Raw genomic sequence first — 19,893 nt, forward strand, 5'->3', positions numbered from 1 at the left:
TATATATATATATATATATATATATATATATATATATATATAATAGACTAAGTGCCTCAACCTTCAAACAAGAAGAAGAAGTACTTTGCATGAGAAAATTTATGCGTGATCAAACACCAAGTTTAAGGCCTCTTTTCCACGGACTGTTGAGCTGTGTGCTCAGCAAGCAGTTACCAGGCAGCAGTGAGCAGATACCAGGCAGCAACAAGCAGTTACCAGGCAGCAGCAAGCAGATACCAGGCAGCAGCAAGCAGATACCAGGCAGCAGCAAGCAGATACCAGGCAGCAGTGAGCAGATACCAGGCAGCAACAAGCAGTTACCAGGCAGCAGTGAGCAGATACCAGGCAGCAGTGAGCAGATACCAGGCAGCAACAAGCAGTTACCAGGCAGCAGCAAGCAGTTACCAGGCAGCAGCGAGCAGTTACCAGGCAGCAACAAGCAGTTACCAGGCAGCAGCAAGCAGTTACCAGGCAGCAGCAAGCAGTTACCAGGCAGCAGTGAGCAGTTACCAGGCAGCAGTGAGCAGTTACCAGGCAGCAGTGAGCAGTTGTGAGCGTTTGAGAGCCATTTCACTGCCTATTCACAGTCCATGGAAAAGAGGCCTTACCCTAGCAAGTCTGACATTGCAAATCTGGCCTAATTGGCTATTCATGAGGCAATGCTCATGCAAATGCATGCACAAACCAATACCACAAAGCAGTCACCCTGCTACATGCTACATTAGCACTATCCGGCTTAGTGCACACCAGAGCGGTTCGGCAGCGTTTTGCGATCCACTTGCGGCTGCAGATACGCTTGGGTAATGTATTTCAATGGGCTGGTGCACACCAGAGCAGGAGGCGTTTTGCTGAAACACATACTCCGGAGGTGAGGCATTTTTTGGATTGCGGAGGCGTTTCTGCCTCCAATGTAAAGTATAGGAAAAACGCAAACCGCTCTGAAAAACGGCAGTTCAGAGCGGTTTTGCAGGCGTTTTTGTTACAGAAGCTGTTCAGTAACAGCTTTACTGTAACAATATATGAAATCTACTACACCAAAAACGCTTTACAAAACCGCAAAATGCTAGGTGAAATGCTACAGAAAAATAAGAAAAAGCGTTTCAAAATCTGCTAGCATTTTGCGGATCTGCTAGCAGTTTTTGGTGTGCTCCAGGCCTCCAGGAGCGCCACGGGGAGGATTCCCAATGCCCCCTTTTTATACAACTGGGGGGACCGCAGGGTCCCAGGCTCTCTCACTGCCTGGAAACCACAGCGGCACCCCGGAGGGGGAGGCTGGGTGGCGTGGACGACCCCCCCCCCCAAGTGTGGCCAGCGCCGGGGAGAGCCGTCTGCACCCACCTCCCAATATTAAAAACAGGCACTTACCTTAACGTCCATTGCGTTCTGCTACATGCGCATTAATTTGGGGGCACCACATGAGAAAGGAGAGAAGCATGGGTCACCCCGAGCTTTAGAGCTCAGGGCTGGCTCACATACAGCACTCCAGAGGGGGGGGGGGGACAGGCGCACTCACTCCAGGGTTCACACCACCGGAGCAAGCCATCCACCACCTGCCTCCAAAGGATACAAACTGCACAAAATGCTTTCCATGAGAAAATTAATGTGCATGTAGCAGAACCCAATGGAAGTTAAGGTAAGTGGCTGTTTTTAATATTAGGAGGTGGGTGCGGACGGCTCTCCCCAGCGCTGGCCACGCTTGGGGGGGGCGCCACCCAGCCTCCCACTCTGGGGTGCCGCTGTGGTTCCCAGGCAGCGAGAGAGCACTTTGCAGTATTGGTTTTTTGACCCTGCATAGTTTGGCATGCGAAAGCAAATGCATATTTGCATGAGCATTGCCTCATGAATAGCCAATTAGGCCGGATTTGCAAAGCCAGACTTGCTAGGGTTAAAATTGGCGTTTGAGCACGCTTACATTTTCTCATGGAAAGCCTACTTCTTCTTGCTTCAAGGTTGAGGCACGTACTCTATTAGATAGATAGATGCGGCGTATGCTACGACGCGGGTTGGCTAGTGTATATATATATATATATATATATATATATATATATATTCTGGTGTATAAGACTTCTTTTTAACTCTAGAAAATCTTCTGAAAATTCAGGGGTCGTCTTATATGCGAGTGTCATTGATGTCGCGTGATACGCCCTATCCGGGTAACCGCCTCTCAGATCTCGCTGCTGAGGACTGTAGTGAAGCGGCACAGGCGCACATGTGCGAGATCTGAGAGGCATGCCCGCGCCGCAAAATGGGGGGGATGCACGCCGCACCGGAAAAATGGGGGCTGCCGCACCGAAAAATGGGCATGGCCATGAAATTTTATGGGGGTGGAGCTAACATAATGATGTAACAGCAAGGCATAAGAAAGCAGTGTTTACGCCATGATGTGGTCAAACGCGGATTTGCATCATGGGTGTGCAGAAACTGTGCGATACAAAAGTTTCTAAAGTTAGCGCTGCAACATAGATATATTCACTCCTTACAATAAACAAAAGTTTGTCACTGCTGGACACAGTATTGTAAATCACAATATTAGTAATTAAACTTCACCACTCTGCTAAAACATAAGTCCAAAGTTCATCCGATAAAATGACAAACAGTCTCTATATCTGTATGCGCTTCTAGTGGGTGTCAGTTCCACCGTCTTCAAAACTCTCTTGTTATAATAGATAGCGCTCCACCATAAATAGCATATGCAACAAGCCTCTTATAAGTGATTGCACTCACCCCGTCCAATTGACCACTGTGAGACTGGTCAGAGATCGCTCATGTATTATCCTCCCCGATCAACACCTCCATTCCACTGCTCCTTCCTGTTACTGCCAGTTCCAGTAATCAAATGGGATGAGAGAATCTCACATAGTACAGTTCCGTTTGTTTAAAATAAAGTTTAATTATAAAAATGCGATGTGTTGGAACAATTACAGAGCTCAGAGTTTTGGATACGGCTCTCCCCCGTGCCTCTCGGTCAGGCTCGATGGGTCCGCTCCGCTCCCACCGTTCGTCCACACACTTGCAGCTTAAAAGCAAACGCTTGTAACTAATGTCCCCACGCTGTGCGCTCCGTGCTTCTGACAGTCCAAGGTAGCTCCACCTACGCGTTTCGTCACTCCGCGTGACTCATCAGGGGCGCCTGGTGAAACGCAATTTCAGCACAAAACGCAATGTGGGCACATTTCAGCACAAAATAAACGCAATGGGGGCACATTTCAGCACAAAATAAATGCAATGGGGGCACATTTCAGCACAAAACGCAATGTGGTCACATTTCAGCACAAAACGTAATGTGGGCACATTTCAGCACAAAACGCAATGTGGGCACATTACAGCACAAAACGCAATGTGGGCACGTTACAGCACAAAACGCAACGTAGGCACATTACAGCACAAAAATGCAACATGGGCACATTACAGCACAAAACGCAATGTGGGCACATTATAGCACAAAACGCAATGTGGGCACATTTCAGCACAAAACGCAATGTGGGCACATTTCAGCACAAAACGCAATGTGGGCACATTACAGCACAAAACGCAATGTGGGCACATTTCAGCACAAAACGCAATGTGGGCACATTTCAGCACAAAACGCAATGTGGGCACATTACAGCACAAAACGCAATGTGGGCACATTTCAGCACAAAACGCAATGTGGGCACATTACAGCACAAAACACAATGTGGGCACATTACAGCACAAAACACAATGTGGGCACATTACAGCACAAAACACAATGTGGGCACATTACAGCACAAAACGCAATGTGGGCACATTACAGCACAAAATAAACGCAATGGGGGCACATTTCACCTGGAAAAAAAAAACATTTACTCACCTGGCAGAAGTCTTCTCTCGCTCCTGGCCGGCGTGCTGCTCCTGGGACCGTCTTGCTCCTCCTCCTACAGTCCCGCGCTGACAGGCAGAGCAGGGCTATGGCAAGATGGCGCCCGAAGCCCTGCACTGGAGACACAAACAGTCTCCAGTACAGGGCTTCAGCAGCCATCTTACCGTAGCCCTGCTCGCCTGCCGGTGTCGGAACACCGGAAGACTAAGGAGGCTGGAGCGGGGCTGCGGGCAATGAACTGGCACAGCGTCTATAGACGCCGCTGCCAGTTCATGAAGATACAGTGGCCAGAGTCCCGAGGCTGGGACGTCCCGCAGCTAAAAGCGGGACGTTTCCCAGGACCTCATGCTGCCTGGGACAGCGGACCCCGAATCCAGGACGCGTCCCGGGCAATCCGGGACGTCTGGTCACTCAAACTTTAGGGAGAGTTGACCAATCCAACCAGTCAATCCCCTGTATACTGTAATATACTGGGTACCACATACAGTACAGCACCGGTATCTGTTCAAATAGCACCAGTATATGATTTTTTTAAATTTTTATTTGATGTGTGTTGGAAGAGGGGTAGTCTTATACGGCGAGAATGTCCCAAACTCTGTATATTAACTGGAAAAGATGGGGGGTCGTCTTATACACCCAGTCGTCTTATACGCTGGAATATACAGTATATATATATATACACTGTATATATAGCAAATATTGTCTTATGCCTGATTGACTGAAGTTCAAATTTTAAAAAACTAGATGTCGCAATTTTTCTGATTGTGAATTTATACCGATTATGCTATTATGATCTGATCACGTTTTTATGGATTATATCGTAAAACATTACACTGGTTATCTTATCTGTGTTTTATATTGAGGCCAACTCATATTAATACAGTATAAATAAGCTGATAAGAGGATTGTATTAACATTTATTGCTCTACTTGGTTCTGCCGTAATTGACGTGGAGCGGAATGGCACACTTGCCGGTGTGATTTCACAAACGTTTTAGGTGTTTACCGTTCTGTACACTTTCCATACATGATTTTTCATGGTCCATCGCAATTTTTTAAGACAGGAACGCGCAATGCGTGGGAAAAAGGCAGAGAGCTGTCTGATTCTAAATTGTTGCAAATAACACAAAACGTAAACAAGACACAGAACGTTTGTATTGTACTTTAACGCAAAACAGCGGCGCTCGTTCTAATTCACCCGATGGGGAATCGCTTGCGTAGTGTAATCAAATGTTCATAGAGGCGGTACACTGTAACGCTCTGTAACTCTTTGTCTAATGTGAACGGTACCATGAAAGTCAATAGACTTTCACGCCACCTTGCTTGTTGCATCCTATGTGTAAAAGGGCCCTAGGTGTATGGAAGGTGTACTGGTTAAAGGGTACCAGAGATCTCATAATTTAAAGAAGCAATACTTACCTGCGGCTTCCTCCAGCAGCATAAGCACATGTGAGTCCAACGCCATCCTCCCGCGGTGTGCCATTCAGCCGCGATCAGCCCGGGTAATTGCTTAGTCGGGTCCAGTCTGGGTCTTATGCACATACGCAGCCCTCCCACGCATGCTCAGAAGACCCAGACTGACGCTACTATTATTATTATTATTATTTAGTATTTATATAGCGCCGACATATTACGTAGCGCTGTACAGTGTATATATATATATATATATATTGTCTTGTCGCTAACTGTCCCTCAAAGGAGCTCACAATCTAATCCCTACCATTGCCATATGTCTATATTATGTAGTGTAAGTACTGTAGTCTAGGGCCAATTTTTAGGGGGAGCCAATGAACTTATCCGTATGTTTTTGGAATGTGGGAGGAAACCGGAGTGCCCGGAGGAAACCCACGCAGACACGGAGAGAACATACAAACTCTTTGCAGATAGTGCCCTGGCTGGGATTCGAACCAGGGACCCAGCGCTGCAAGGCGAGAGAGCTAACCACTACGCCACTGTGCTACTAAGCAATTACCGGGGCTGATCGCGGCTGAACGGCAGACCGCGGGAGGACGGCGTTGGACTTAATAGCTGCATGGGGCTGGAGGAAGCCCCAGGTAAGTATCAATTCTTTAGATATTTGTATCTCTGGTTTCCTTTAACCCCCTTGCCGTTCCAATTACTGTGGCAAGGGGGCAGCGCGGCACTTTAAAAAAAAAATGTTCTTTTAAATCATGTAGCTAGCCTAGCGCTAGCTACATGATAGCCGCTGATAAGCGGCATCCCCCTACCTACTTCGATCGCCGTTGGCGATCTGCGCAAGCAGGAAATCCCGTTCACATGGCCATGGCGACGGGGCGGGATGACGTCACCGACTTCATGGACATCGGGACGTCAGAGGGAATCCCGATCCACCCCTCAGCGCTGCCTGGCACTGATTGGCCAGGCTGCGCAAGGGGTCTGGGGGGGGCGGGTGGGTCGGCGCAGCGCGACGGGTAGCGGCGAATCGGCGGCTAGTGGCGGCGATCGACTTATGCACGCAGCTAGCAAAGTGCTAGCTGCGTGTAATAAAAAAAAATTGTGAAAATCGGCCCAGCGGGGCCTGAGCAATCCTCCTGCGCAGGTTACCCCGAGCTCAGCTCGGGATAACTGGCAAAGAGTTTAAAGGACACCCGAACCAAAAATAAACTAATGAAATAAACAATTGTATCTATCTTCCGTCTCCTAAAAATGACTTTTTAAGATATTAAAAAGTTTTATTTTATGTTTAAATCTAATTTTTACGTTTTAACTGTTTTATTGTTTTTGCTCAATGACACATTCATTAAAGTATGCCATAGCTAAAATCTATGAACTATTGACGCTTTTTATCTCTTTCCTGCTCTCAGAAGCCATTTTCTTCTAGGAAAGTGTTTTATAGTTGGGATTTCTTATCATTGAGGGTCACACTGTAGTCACTTCCTGTATTAGTCAGCCTCTTACATACCTGATATTTAACTCTTTCAGACAGAGAAAGAAAAAAGGAACACAGCATAGTTATTAGTGTGCTTGGCACTGTACATACTAATGTCTATCTCATCATGTCACTCGTCACTTCGGGTATGCTTTAAGGGCTCTGCCTCTGAAACAGGAGACCAGGGATTGACTCTCGGCTCTTCCTGTTCAGTAAGCCAGCACCTATTCAGTAAGGAGACATTGGGCAATATGCAATGATATGGGGGATTTTTAAAAAACACATCCCTCAAGTGGGATCACACCCATAGCATTACATTAGCAAGAGCTTTTCAAATCAAACGTTCAGATAAGCGCTGCTGGTGGGTCCCAGGCCTACGTGTGCTCCCTGTCAAAGAGAAAGAAGGCCACAGTCTCTCCGCCTACTGCACAGTTTAGGAAGCAGTCGCCAAAGGAGGTAAAGGGTGGAGATACCACTGATGTGGTCAGCAGAAGCCAAGCTCGCAACTTTCCCTCTTTTGATGCATTCCTTATTTCCAAACGTTAATATTAGGGAAACCAAATGATGATATAAAGGACTGGTGTGGTTTGAATTATAAAACTACATCTTATGCGTATGGATTCTTTGTGGTATGCATGACTATAGGTGTGGCAGGGGCGTGTCTGGAGGTGTGGCAGGAGCATGTCTTGAGGTGTGGCAGGGGCGTGTCTGGAGATGTGGCAGGAGCATGTCTGGAGGTGTGGCAGGAGCGTGTCTTGAGGTGTGGCAGGAGCATGTCTGGAGGTGTGGCAGGAGCATGTCTGTAGGTGTGGCAGGAGCGTGTCTGTAGGTGTGGCAGGAGCGTGTCTGGAGGTGTGGCAGGAGCGTGTCTGGAGGTGTGGCAGGAGCATGTCTTGAGGTGTGGCAGGGGCATGTCTGGAGGTGTGGCAGGGGCATGTCTGGAGGTGTGGCAGGGGCGTGTCTGGAGGTGTGGCAGGAGCATGTCTGGAGGTGTGGCAGGAGCATGTCTTGAGGTGTGGCAGGAGCGTGTCTTGAGGTGTGGCAGGAGCATGTCTGGAGGTGTGGCAGGAGCGTGTCTGTAGGTGTGGCAGGAGCGTGTCTGGAGGTGTGGCAGGAGCATGTCTGTAGGTGTGGCAGGAGCATGTCTGGAGGTGTGGCAGAGGTGTGTCTAGACGTGTGGCAGGGGTGTGTTTGGGAGGCATGGTGGGGCGTGTCTAGAGGTGTGGTGGAGCGTGTCTGGAGGTGTGGCAGGGGCGTGTTTGGAGGTGTGGCAGGCAGGGTCGGACTGGGACACTAAGGGCCCACCAAGGAAGTTTCAGCCTGGCCCCCCCCCCTCTCCTCCTCCTCCCCCCTATCCCTTCTCCTCCCCCCCCCCCCCCATTTTGGGCTCACATACACATGTACTCTAGAAATTTTGCATGACTTTATGGTAGGGAATAGATTGTGAGCACTTCTGAGGACAGTCTCCAATAGATATTTAAGCAAAAATAAATGGGGGTCACCTCGCACTGGAACATGGGCGTGGTCATCATTGATGAGTCATGGGCAGACTTAAGGGGAAAAAAAACACAAAATAAGCGGTGTTATTCACAGAGATTAGGTCCGACCAGATACGTTTTAGATAAAATAATCAAGTAGTTACATGCCTCATGATAATTCATCAAGTAGTCAAATGGCAGCAGATTTCCTGACAAAATGCAATCAGATTGGCGGCAGATATCCCCACAAAATGCAATCAGATTGGCAGAAGATATCCCCACAAAATGCAATAAGATTGGTGGCAGATACCCCCACAAAATGCAATCAGGTTGGCAGCAGATACCCCCACAAAATGCAATCAGGTTGGCAGCAGATACCCCCACAAAATGCAATCAGGTTGGCGGCAGATACCCCCACAAAATGCAATCGGGTTGGCAGCAGATTCCCCCACAAAATGCAAGTTCCCCCCAGCTTGAAAGGGGGGGGCAGTGGGCACAGATCGGCAGGGAGGGAGGAAGCCTCCCCCCCTCACCTAGCCCCCCCCCAGTTAGGTAGGCAGCTGCAGGTCTCAGCCCCCCATGCTGGAAGGGGGGGGCAGCGGGCACAGAGCGGCGGGGAGGGGGGGAAGCCCCCCCTTCCGCGCTCCCCCTTGTCCAAAATAGCCAGCAGCGGCAGCGAGCGCAGGAATCACTTACCATCCGAGAGTCAGATCGATACCTCTGGTCTGGCCTCCTGCACTGCACTGTCCAATCACGCTCTCACAGGAAGTACTGCGAGAGCGTGATTGGACAGTCAGTGCAAAAGCCCAGACCAGCGGCACGCAGAGCTATCGATCTGACTCTCGGTCGGTAAGCTATTCCCCGCTGCTGCCGCTGGCTGGCTGCAATTCTGGAGGTGGGGGAGCGCGGAAGCGGGGGCCCCTAGGTGAGGGAGGGGGGAGGCTTCCCCCTCCCCGCCGCTCTGTGTCCACTTTCCCCCCTTCCTGCGCTGTGCCCCCGTCCTTCTCAGCTCTGGGGCCCCCAGGAGGTGGGGTGGCCGGGGCCCACCAATGGGACCATTGGCACTTCGGCGGCTTAGTACGAGCCTGGTGGCAGGGGTGTGTCTTAAGGTGTCTCTCTTACTTATCTCAGAAGGCTGGGAAGGTGTGCAGAAGTACACCTATGGGAGGATGTGACATCACTTGCCAGGCTGATATGTCTGCCAGTGGCAGGGAGTGGTGTGACCATCAAGGCATTGAGGTAAGAGGTAAGCAGTGGATGAGCAAGCGGCTTCTGGCGACAAAAACAATGATGAAAGATAATAATGTTTGTTTGTCGTTTATCTCATTAATGATGCCCATACACATTAGACACCAGCAACATTGCAACCGGTACGATCATCTGACCATTCACATTTGTATTTCTTATAATGGTAGTTAATGGGCAGTTGTACAGGTTGTCCATTGCAGGGATGTGTGCCCGGCGGACATAAAGGGTTAGTTACCCATAATTCCGCGTCCTCCCTGCACTCCAAATAGCTTGCACCGTCCTATTGGACGCGTTGCAAGCCTCATCACCACGCACTTCCTCCTTCCAGTGAGGCTTGCAATGCGTCCAATAGGACGCATGCAAGCTATCTGGTGCACAAGGAGGTGGAAATATAGGTAACTAACCCCTTCACTCCCCGCCGAACACTTGAGTTAATTGATGCTAATTTGAATAATGAATTCGAGTGTTTACACACTCATGATTACTCGTGAGAGCATCCCTGGTCCATTGTTGACAAGGGAATCCTAACAAAGTTGTTACTTCCAAACGTTCATCTGTGTCTCATATATCTTCAGATTGTATCGGTACTAATGCCGTTGGAGCGCTGCCCGTTAATCTAATGGCACCACATGCGTTACAAAGGTAATGTGCGCGTTGCTATGGTAACATCATGTGGAATCACAGATATACCTCGACATCCCGGATCTCTCCTCCTCCACCATGGACAAGGTCTCCGCCTGCCTCACATCCATTTCCTCCTGGATGGTCGCCAGGTTCCTGAAGCTTAATCTGGAAGAGACTGAGCTTCTGATACTACCGCCCCACACAGCTGCACTCCTCCTAGTTATGCATATCATGATCGGAAACTCCTCCTCCATGCCCTTGTCATTTCCCACCTGGACTATTGAAATTCCCTTTTACCATACCTCCCCCTGTACCGGATCGGTGCCCTTCAATCGGTAATGAATGCAGCAGCCAGACTGATCAACTCCTCTCATCCCCTCTACAACGCCCCTCTGTAAAGCTCTCCACTGGCTCCCCATCCTCTTCAGGAAAAATTATGTGCTTGGACTACAGATCAGTGCACAGGACCTGCAGGACCTGCCCGACCTACATCTCCGATCTTGTCCACAGGGACATACCGGCCCGCCCCCTTGGATCTTCCAACGACCTGCGCCTGGTCGCACCGTGCACTTCTCACTCCCGCGTGCAATGGCAGGACTTCACTAGGGCCGCCCCTACTCACTGGAAATCACTCCCTCCAGCCATCAAACTTGCCCCCACCTTAAAATCCTTCAAACAAGCCCTTAAGACTTAACTTTTGAAGCTCACAGTGACAGTACTGGTAAACTTGCCTTGCGCTATCTGCAATTTTGCTGCGCCCACTAATTTGTAAGAAATAGTGGATCCAGCTGGAAAGACTCTCCTAAAGTTGCACACCAGGATCCTCGGACCTCCTTGCTCTGGGGGCTTCAGCTTCAGGCACAGAGTTCGCTTCTGCCACTGCCTCTGTTCGTGCAACTGCATCTGTTCGTGTTTCCGACTGGGTCCCCTACTTATTAATCACTTGAGGATTGCGGTGTTAAACCTCCCTAAAGACCAGGCCATTTTTCATAAATTGGGCCACTGCAGCTTTAAGAGCTTGCTGCAGGGCTGCACAACTCAGCACACAAGTGATTCCATCCCCCTTTTCTCCCCACCAACAGAGATCTCTGTTGGTGGGGTCTATTCGCTCCCCCGGTGTTTATTTTATTTTTTTTACAAATATAATTTTATTTTTTTTTTATAAAAATGCCTATTTTTTAAAAAAAATTCTTTGCCTCCCCCAGTCAGCGTATCACTGCGATCGGCTGTGATAGGCTTCATCCTATCACCGCCGATCGCTTCTGTGTCCCCAGTACAGCGCTGCCTTAAGCTGGCCACTAACGGTCCAATTTCTAGCGAAAAATCGTTCGAGCGATCAGAAATTCTGATCGGACGAAAAATCATTCACTGCACCATCAACTAACCAATCTTTGCTTCCTATCTATCACGACCACCAAGAAAATCCAAATTTTCGTTCGCCGAAAATTCATTTGGGCGACATTTTTTTCACTCGTTCATAATCGATTGTGTCCACCCATGGAGATTATTTACAACCAATCCGATCAGAATTTCTGATCGCTCGAACGATTTTTCGCTAGAAATTGGACTGTTAGTGGCCAGCTTTAGATCGCAGCGTGGGCTGTACAAGTAAAAGTCTCCGAGCGGCGAGACTGAGGGCAGAGCGGAGCTCTGCCTTCCAAGCAGGCGATGCGTGCGCAGCCTGCGCGCAATCTCCTGCTAGCCCCATAGAAGGCCATTTACGCCAATCGTCGTGGAGCGGTCCTGGGGCTGCCGCCGCGTTCACGCCGATTGGCGTGGAGCGGTCGGCAAGAAGTTAAGCAAAGGTTTAGATGACTTTCCAGGGCCAGTTGCGGACGATGTGGAGGAGGACGGTGATGGATCAATCAGTCATTAAAGAGTTACAAATGAGGAAGGAAGAGGGACAGGGGCTTTGGGTTCCTGAAGGGGGACTGTCCCTGTAATAGAGGGACCTTTGGGAGGCTGCTATTAGTAATATACTGAACATGTAATTTGCACAGAGCTGCCTCCAGTCCTCCCGCGCTATCCCAGCACGCACCGCGCCGCAGCCGCTCCCTCCCCCCGCCCCCTCTATGGTCTGCACAGACCGGAAGTCTTATCACACCCCCTATGAGAGCGGAACTGGGACATATTACCGGCGACCCTGAGCGGAGGTAACGTGCGGGGGGAGAGGGGGAGGCTGTAGTGACCCGGAGCGACCCGTCCGGCTGTGCTGCTTCCCCCTTCATGAGTGTGGGGTGGACTACAAGTCCCAGCGGTGCAGTGGGCAGCCATGAGACGGAATGCACAGAGCAGTGGGGGGGGGGGGACCTCGGAGGCTTCAGTTCTGGGCCAGGCAGAGCAGCAGCACCCACCAGGCAACCTAGGCAGGTGCCTGGGGCCCAGTGGGGGTCAAGGGTCCCCCAGCCACCTTCTCTGACCTCGCTCCACTCCAGCCTCCCAAACAGACTACACGGGGGCCCAAAATCTACTGCCTTGCCTAGGGCCCCCATTACATCTTAACCTTTTGCCGACCGCTCCATGCTGATTGGCGTAAACGTGGTGGCAGCCCCAGGACCACTCTACGCTAATTGGAGTGAAGTGCTAGGGATGGAGATTGCAGGGGATCGTGTGTGCCGATGCGTGTGCATCCCCGCTTGAATGATGGAGCTTTGCTATGTTATCAGCCTCCCAGCGTCAATTGCCGCTAGGAGACTGTTAGATGGCGAAACTGCGTCTATTTACATAGTACAGTGATCTATGGCAGAGCTCTACTGGGGACAGCCATGTGACATGGCTGTCCCCCTGAGACACACAGGAGCGATCTGCTGTCATAGGCTGAAGCCTACGACAGCCGATCGAGCTGATTGGCTGGGAAGAGGGAGAGGGAGGGGGTAAAAAAAATAATAAAAAAATAGGGAAATATATTGTAAAAATAAAAACCTAAATTTTTGTCAAAAAAAAAAACACACTGGGGGAGCGATCACGGCCCACCAACAGAAAGCTCTGGTGGTGGGCAGAAAACGGCAGGGGGGGGGGGGTTACTTGTGTGCTGAGTTGTATAGCCCTGCAGTAAGCTCTGAAGCCCAATCTACACGATACGATTCGTTTGCGATTCTATTTACGATCCGATTAAATTTGACTTGTCCGATCGGGATTCAATTTAATTTGCCTCTGCAAAACAATGGCAAATCAAATTGAATCGAATCCCGATCGGACATGTTAGATTTAATCGGATTGTAAATAGAATCGTAATCGTATCGCACAAAGAACCGTATCGAGTAGATGGGGCTTTAAAGATGCAGTGGCCTAATTTGAAAAAATGGCCTGGTCACTAGGGGGGTTTAATACCATGGGCCTTAAGTGGTTAATCTATCTCTGGAGCCAGGGCACTATTAGCATGGGATTTGTATGTCCTTCCTATGTTTGTTCTGAAGCCTCACATTACACACAGAGTTACAGATTGTCCAGCAAGACCATGGAGCATTACTCACAGACAAGGCATGTTGCCTGGCAGGGATCGGCACTCTAACCTTTGTGCAACATTCCACAGATTTGTTAGTAGCCTACAGGCTACCAACCTGTTCTGATGCTATCTGGAGCAGCTGGGGAAAACAATGCTCTCGGTCGCATCGCTGGCTGGGGAGTCGGGGCTGCTGTACACACAGCAGAGGCGGTTGTTCTCACCCACATCAGCTGAGTTTAATCTAGTGTGTGCGCAGGGTTTATAGCACTCATCTCCAAAGTCACAAAAACATACTGATGAGTTATTTAATCCCCACCCAAACAGTTTGGCTTCAGACTATAGAAAGAAAGTTACAGCTATGACAGCATTAGATTGTGAGTTCCTCTGAGGACAGTCAGTGACAAGACTATGTACTCTGTAAAGTGCTGCAGAAGATGTCAGTGCTATATAAATACATAATAATAATAATATGGTAGGACATTAGGCTATGACTATGGTAGGATTAGATTGTGAGCTCCTGAGGACAGTCAGTGACATGACTATGTACTCTGTAATGTGCTGCAGAAGATGTCAGTGCTATATAAATACATAATAATAATAATATGGTAGGACATTAGGCTATGACTATGGTAGGATTAGATTGTGAGCTCCTGAGGACAGTCAGTGACATGACTATGTACTCTGTAATGTGCTGCAGAAGATGTCAGTGCTATATAAATACATAATAATAATAATAATATGGTAGGACATTAGGCTATGACTATGGTAGGATTAGATTGTGAGCTCCTGAGGACAGTCAGTGACATGACTATGTACTCTGTAATGTGCTGCAGAAGATGTCAGTGCTATATAAATACATAATAATAATAATATGGTAGGACATTAGGCTATGACTATGGTAGGATTAGATTGTGAGCTCCTGAGGACAGTCAGTGACATGACTATGTACTCTGTAAAGTGCTGCAGAAGATGTCAGTGCTGTATAAATACATACTAATATGGTAGGACATTAGGCTATGACTGTGGTAGGATTAGACTGTGAGCTCTTCTGAGGACAGTCAAGTGACTTGACTATGTACTCTGTAATGTGCTGCAGAGGATGTCGGTGCTATATAAATACATAATAATATGGTAGGGCATTAGGCTATGGTAGGATTAGATTGTGAACTCCTCTGAGGACAGTCAGTGACATAACTATGTATTCTGTAAAGTGCTGCAGAAGATGTCAGTGCTATATAAATACATAATAATGATAATGTGGTAGGACATTAGGCTATGACTGTGGTAGGATTAGATTGTGAGCTCCTCTGAGGACAGTCAGTGGCATGACTATGTACTCTGTAATGTGCTGCATAGGATGTCTGTGCTATAAATGCATAATAATAAAATGGGACTATGGCATATAGTTTGGTTGAAAAATTTGACACAAGTCCATCAAGTCCAACCAGGAAAAAAAAACAAGTCACCTGCATATATCCCAGGTGATCCAGAGGAAGGCAAAAAAAACTTACAAGGCTTAGGCCTGTTCGCCTTTAAAGTGCACCTGAGGCAAGTCCAGCAAATGGATGTACAGTGGGTTGCAAAAGTATTCGGCCCCCTTGAAGTTTTCCACATTTTGTCACATTACTGCCACAAACATGAATCAATTTTATTGGAATTCCATGTGAAAGACCAATACAAAGTGGTGTACAGGTGAGAAGTGGAATGAAAATCATACATGATTCCAAACATTTTTTACAAATCAATAACTGCAAAGTGGGGTGTGCGTAATTATTCAGCCCCCTGAGTCAATACTTTGTAGAACCACCTTTTGCTGCAATTACAGCTGCCAGTCTTTTAGGGTATGTCTCTACCAGCTTTGCACATCTAGAGACTGAAATCTTTGCCCATTCTTCTTTGCATAACAGCTCCAGCTCAGTCAGATTAGATGGACAGCGTTTGTGAACAGCAGTTTTCAGATCTTGCCACAGATTCTCGATTGGATTTAGATCTGGACTGTGACTGGGCCATTCTAACACATAGATATGTTTTGTTTTAAATCATTCCATTGTTGCCCTGGCTTTATGTTTAGGCTCATTGTCCTGCTGGAAGGTGAACCTCCGCCCCAGTCTCAAGTCTTTTGCAGACTCCAAGAGGTTTTCTTCCAAGTTTGCCCTGTATTTGGCTCCATCCATCTTCCCATCAACTCTGACCAGCTTCCCTGTCCCTGCTGAAGAGATGCACCCCCGAGCATGATGCTGCCACCACCATATTTGACAGTGGGGATGGTGTGTTCAGAGGGATGTGCAGTGCTAGGGCTCGTTTCCACTGTTGCGGTGCGGAATCGCCTGGATTCCACCGCTGATGAAATCGCATGCGGATGCGATTCCCCATGCGTTTTTTGATGCGAATTCGCATAGGTGAGGGTATATGCGATTTTAACCATGTCACTGCCTGTGTGAATTGACATCGGTACCTATGCGAATTCGCAGCAAAAAACTCATGGGGAAAACGCATGCGATTTCCCTATTAAATACATTGCATGCGATTTGCATGCATTCCACTCTCAGGCGAAATCGTTGGCTCTTTTGTGCGTTTTTTCACCGCTGAAAAAAACGCACATCACCAACGCAACAGTAGAAACAGGCCCATTCACTTGCATACCATGTGCGAATCCGCATGCGTTGCACGCATGCGGATTCGCGATAGTGGAAACAAGCCCTTAGTTTTCCGCCACACATAGCGTTTTGTATTTTGGCCAAAAAGTTCCATTTTGGTCTCATCTGACCAGAGCACCTTCTTCCACATGGTTGCTGTGTCCCCACATGGCTTGTGGCAAACTGCAAACAGGACTTCTTATGCTTTCTGTTAACAATGCCTTTCTTCTTGCCACTCTTCCATAAAGGCCAACTTTGTACAGTGCATGACTAATAGTTGTCCTATGGACAGATTCCCCCACCTGAGCTGTAGATCTCTGCAGCTCGTACAGAGTCACCATGGGCCTATTGACTGCATTTCTGATCAGCGCTCTCCTTGTTCGGCCTGTGAGTTTAGGTGGCCGGCCTTGTCTTGGTAGGTTTACAGCTGTGCCATACTCCTTCCATTTCTGAATGATCGCTTTAACAGTGCTCCGTGGGATGTTCAAGGCTTTGGAAATCTTTTTGTAGCCTAAGCCTGCTTTAAATTTCTCAATAACTTGATCCCTGACCTGTCTTGTGTGTTCTTTGGACTTCATGGTGTTGTTGCTCCCAATATTCTCTTAGACAACCTCTGAGGCCATCACAGAGCAGCTGTATTTGTACTGATATTAGATTACACACAGGTGCACTCTATGTAGTCATTAGCACTCATCAGGCAATGTCTATGGGCAACTGACTGCACTCAGACCAAAGGGGGCTGAATAATTACGCACACCCCACTTTGCAGTTATTTATTTGTAAAAAATGTTTGGAATCCTGTATGATTTTCGTTCCACTTCTCACGTGTACACCACTTTGTATTGGTCTTTCATGTGGAATTCCAATAAAATTGATTCATGTTTGTGGCAGTAATGTGACAAAATGTGGAAAACTTCAAGGGGGCCGAATACTTTTGCAACCCACTGTATATTTACCTGGGGCTTCCTCTGTGTCTGTCCAGTCCCATCTGCTCTGCCGCAGTCAGACAGGTAGTACTGTGCACGCGCGGCTCCTTGGTTGAGGTTCTGAGGCTGAGAGCGTTCTGCGCCTGTCTCTCTCCCTGCTGTTCATAAACCTAACCTCCTACTAAGTTTGGGCACATGGAGTGTGGGCCAGTGTTGCCAACTCATCCCTTTAATTACTGACACATATGAATTATACAGGTTTTGTGGCTCGGTAGATGCAGTTAAGGCACGGATTATATGCAAATAGCCCCAGAACCTGTATAACTAAGACGTGTCAGTAATTAAAGGGATGAGTTGGCAACTCTGGTGTGGGCTTATTGGGGGGTGCATAATAAGTAGTAATACTGAGTATCTACTAAGCGATTATTGATGCCCACCTCTAAAGCCCTCGTATACATGTTGGTGTAAACTTGGCAGAGGCTGCCTAGAACCCAGCATGTGTACAGCAGCCCCAAACCCTCTCTGTATTTATCCACTATTGCCAAAACGATGTCCTGAGAGCATTGTTTCCCCCACTTTCCACATCCACTGCATGTCATCCCCGCCCCAAAACGCGTGTATGGGTCCTAAAGTGATCCAAGCAGCATTTTTAGCCACCACAGCCTCTCAAAAACACATTAAAAATGCATGCTAACAATGTGGCTCATTACTAAAAAAATCCATTCTACCTCTTTTTATATTTCAATGTTCGTTGGATGCTTTTATTACCCCATTTCTGCGGCCTGCTGAGTGTCCGCAGAAAGTTTAAGGCCCTGTTCACATCTGAAATTAGCTTAGTGCTACTGTTTTGCCCAAGTGATTTTACTACGATTAGCGCAGTAAAAATTACTGGACACTTCCACGATTCAGAGCGATTGTGATCAGCTCTTTAAGCACTGTACCGCGATTGCTCCAAAATAACGTATTTTGCAATTGTTGCTAATTGCAAACCGGCCACGATCGGCACCAGACGCGTCAGTGAGAACACTGCCATAGGTGAGAATAGCACTAGCGCTTTAAAAAACGCTAGCCCTTTAGCGGGAATCGCCCTAGTGTGAATAGGCCCTAACAGTTTAGAGAATTCACACTTGATTAAATGCATACCTTCCTCTGGATAAATAAGGGCAGAGGGAAGAAGATGGGGAAATGGCAGCTACAGCTATTAGGAATCAGGACAAACTGCTAAAAAAAGCTGCTTGGATCCCAGTAAACGGCCAAACTCCTATTCCCCTTCCCTTTTTTTACTCCCTGCTTGACACTTAACCACAGTGTCCCTCCATCCAACAGGAACTCCTCTCTCGCTCCTAACCTCATGCACAGACCTCATCACCTTTAAGATGCCTAAACCTAACCCTTTCTCCCTCTCTATTGTGCAAACAGGTAGAGGTCGCCCCCTCTACCTGTTTGCACAATATTCTGTTGGACTGAGCGCCTCCCATTCACTAAGTGCTTTTGAACATAAAGAAAAAGAGAAACCCCCATGAAGAGATGGGCTAGTCCAAAACCTGTCAGAATTGTACTAACTACTGTAAGTAACAGCAGCATAGGAGAAAAGTAATTTATAGCACATTTTACTCGTTTTAATGTACTTTGTGTGTTTTCATGCATTTTCAATGTTACAATCTTTTTCACGATAGTGATCTTTTAATGTGGATAATGGCTAGTCCTTTGCAGCAAACCTTCATTACCGTTTCCCCGTGTGCTTTCCGCAGACTGGCAGGCCCAGCCCCTCTCCCATCACCCCTGCCATGGCAGGCTGGTCCCGCGAGGCAGTCCTGACGCTGTACCGTATGTTGCTACGGGAGGGACGCAAGCTTCAGTTCACCGACCGCGACTACTACGCCTCTTGCATACGCCGGGAGTTCAGGAAGAATCAGGCGCTGACCAGGCCGGAAGACAAAGAGAAGCACCTGGAGAAAGGACAGTTCTTCCTCCAGACTAAGCTGGGAGGGCTGGTGTGAATTCCTCTGTATTCACAAACAGGTGAATAACTTGATAAATTCTATAGATACGCACGCAAAGGCTCCTGGCACACGCCGGTCTGCTAGACCTCATCACCACAGCAGGAGAGGGTTTTCCCTGTGATGCTTGGGGGGGGGGGGCGCGCAGAGATGTTCCAGTCCAAAATTTCGCCTAATTTAGATGCAAGATAATAGAGCCATAAACTGGAAAGACCAATGCCACCCTGCAGCGGGTGTCTATGTAGGATCTGAGCATAATTCTAGCCTGTTAAACCAGATTTAAAGGAGTACAGTAGGGGGGAGGTAGTGGGAAAAAGTTGAACCCGGGGCTTCTAATGGTCCCCCGCAGACGTCCTGTGCCCGCCCAGCCACTCACCGATGCTCGGCCCCGCCTCCGGCTCACTTCTCCGGGGCCAGAGCATCGGTTAGTGGCTGCGCGGGCACAGGACGTCTGCAGGGGACTATTAGAAGCCCCGGGTAAGTTCAGGTTGTTTTCCCCCCTACAGTAGTCCTATAAAGGATCAAATATATATATTGGGGCAAGGATTTGTTTAGAGAATGTAATGGGTAACAAATAGAATAAATGCAGTAGTTTGGGTAATAATATCATTTTACAGGCCAAACAACTTCCCAACCATGAGCCCTTATGCTGTAATACCCAGGTCTTAAAATTTATTTACGCCAGGTAAAATCAAAATTGGCTTCAAGCATTTTTATCATGTGGCGTAAAATATCCAATGGTACTTTTTTTTTTTTTTAAGGCTTCATGATTTAAATTCTTAGGTCATGGTTTGCATGATATCTGA

General features: G+C 48.0%; 1 protein-coding gene across 1 annotated transcript; it reads left to right on the forward strand.

Moving 5' to 3' along the window:
• Positions 1 to 12,147: 12,147 nt before the first annotated feature.
• On the forward strand, positions 12,148 to 19,087 carry MIURF (mitochondrial elongation factor 1 upstream open reading frame). Its single transcript, XM_068252115.1, has 2 exons — positions 12,148 to 12,233; positions 18,839 to 19,087. Exon 2 carries the CDS (start codon positions 18,875 to 18,877, stop codon positions 19,085 to 19,087), a length of 213 nt encoding a protein of 70 aa, XP_068108216.1. The 5' UTR covers positions 12,148 to 12,233; positions 18,839 to 18,874.
• The last annotated feature ends 806 nt before the right edge of the window (positions 19,088 to 19,893 follow it).

This window comes from Hyperolius riggenbachi, chromosome 9, assembly GCF_040937935.1.
Source record: "Hyperolius riggenbachi isolate aHypRig1 chromosome 9, aHypRig1.pri, whole genome shotgun sequence".
Lineage (NCBI taxonomy): Eukaryota > Metazoa > Chordata > Amphibia > Anura > Hyperoliidae > Hyperolius > Hyperolius riggenbachi.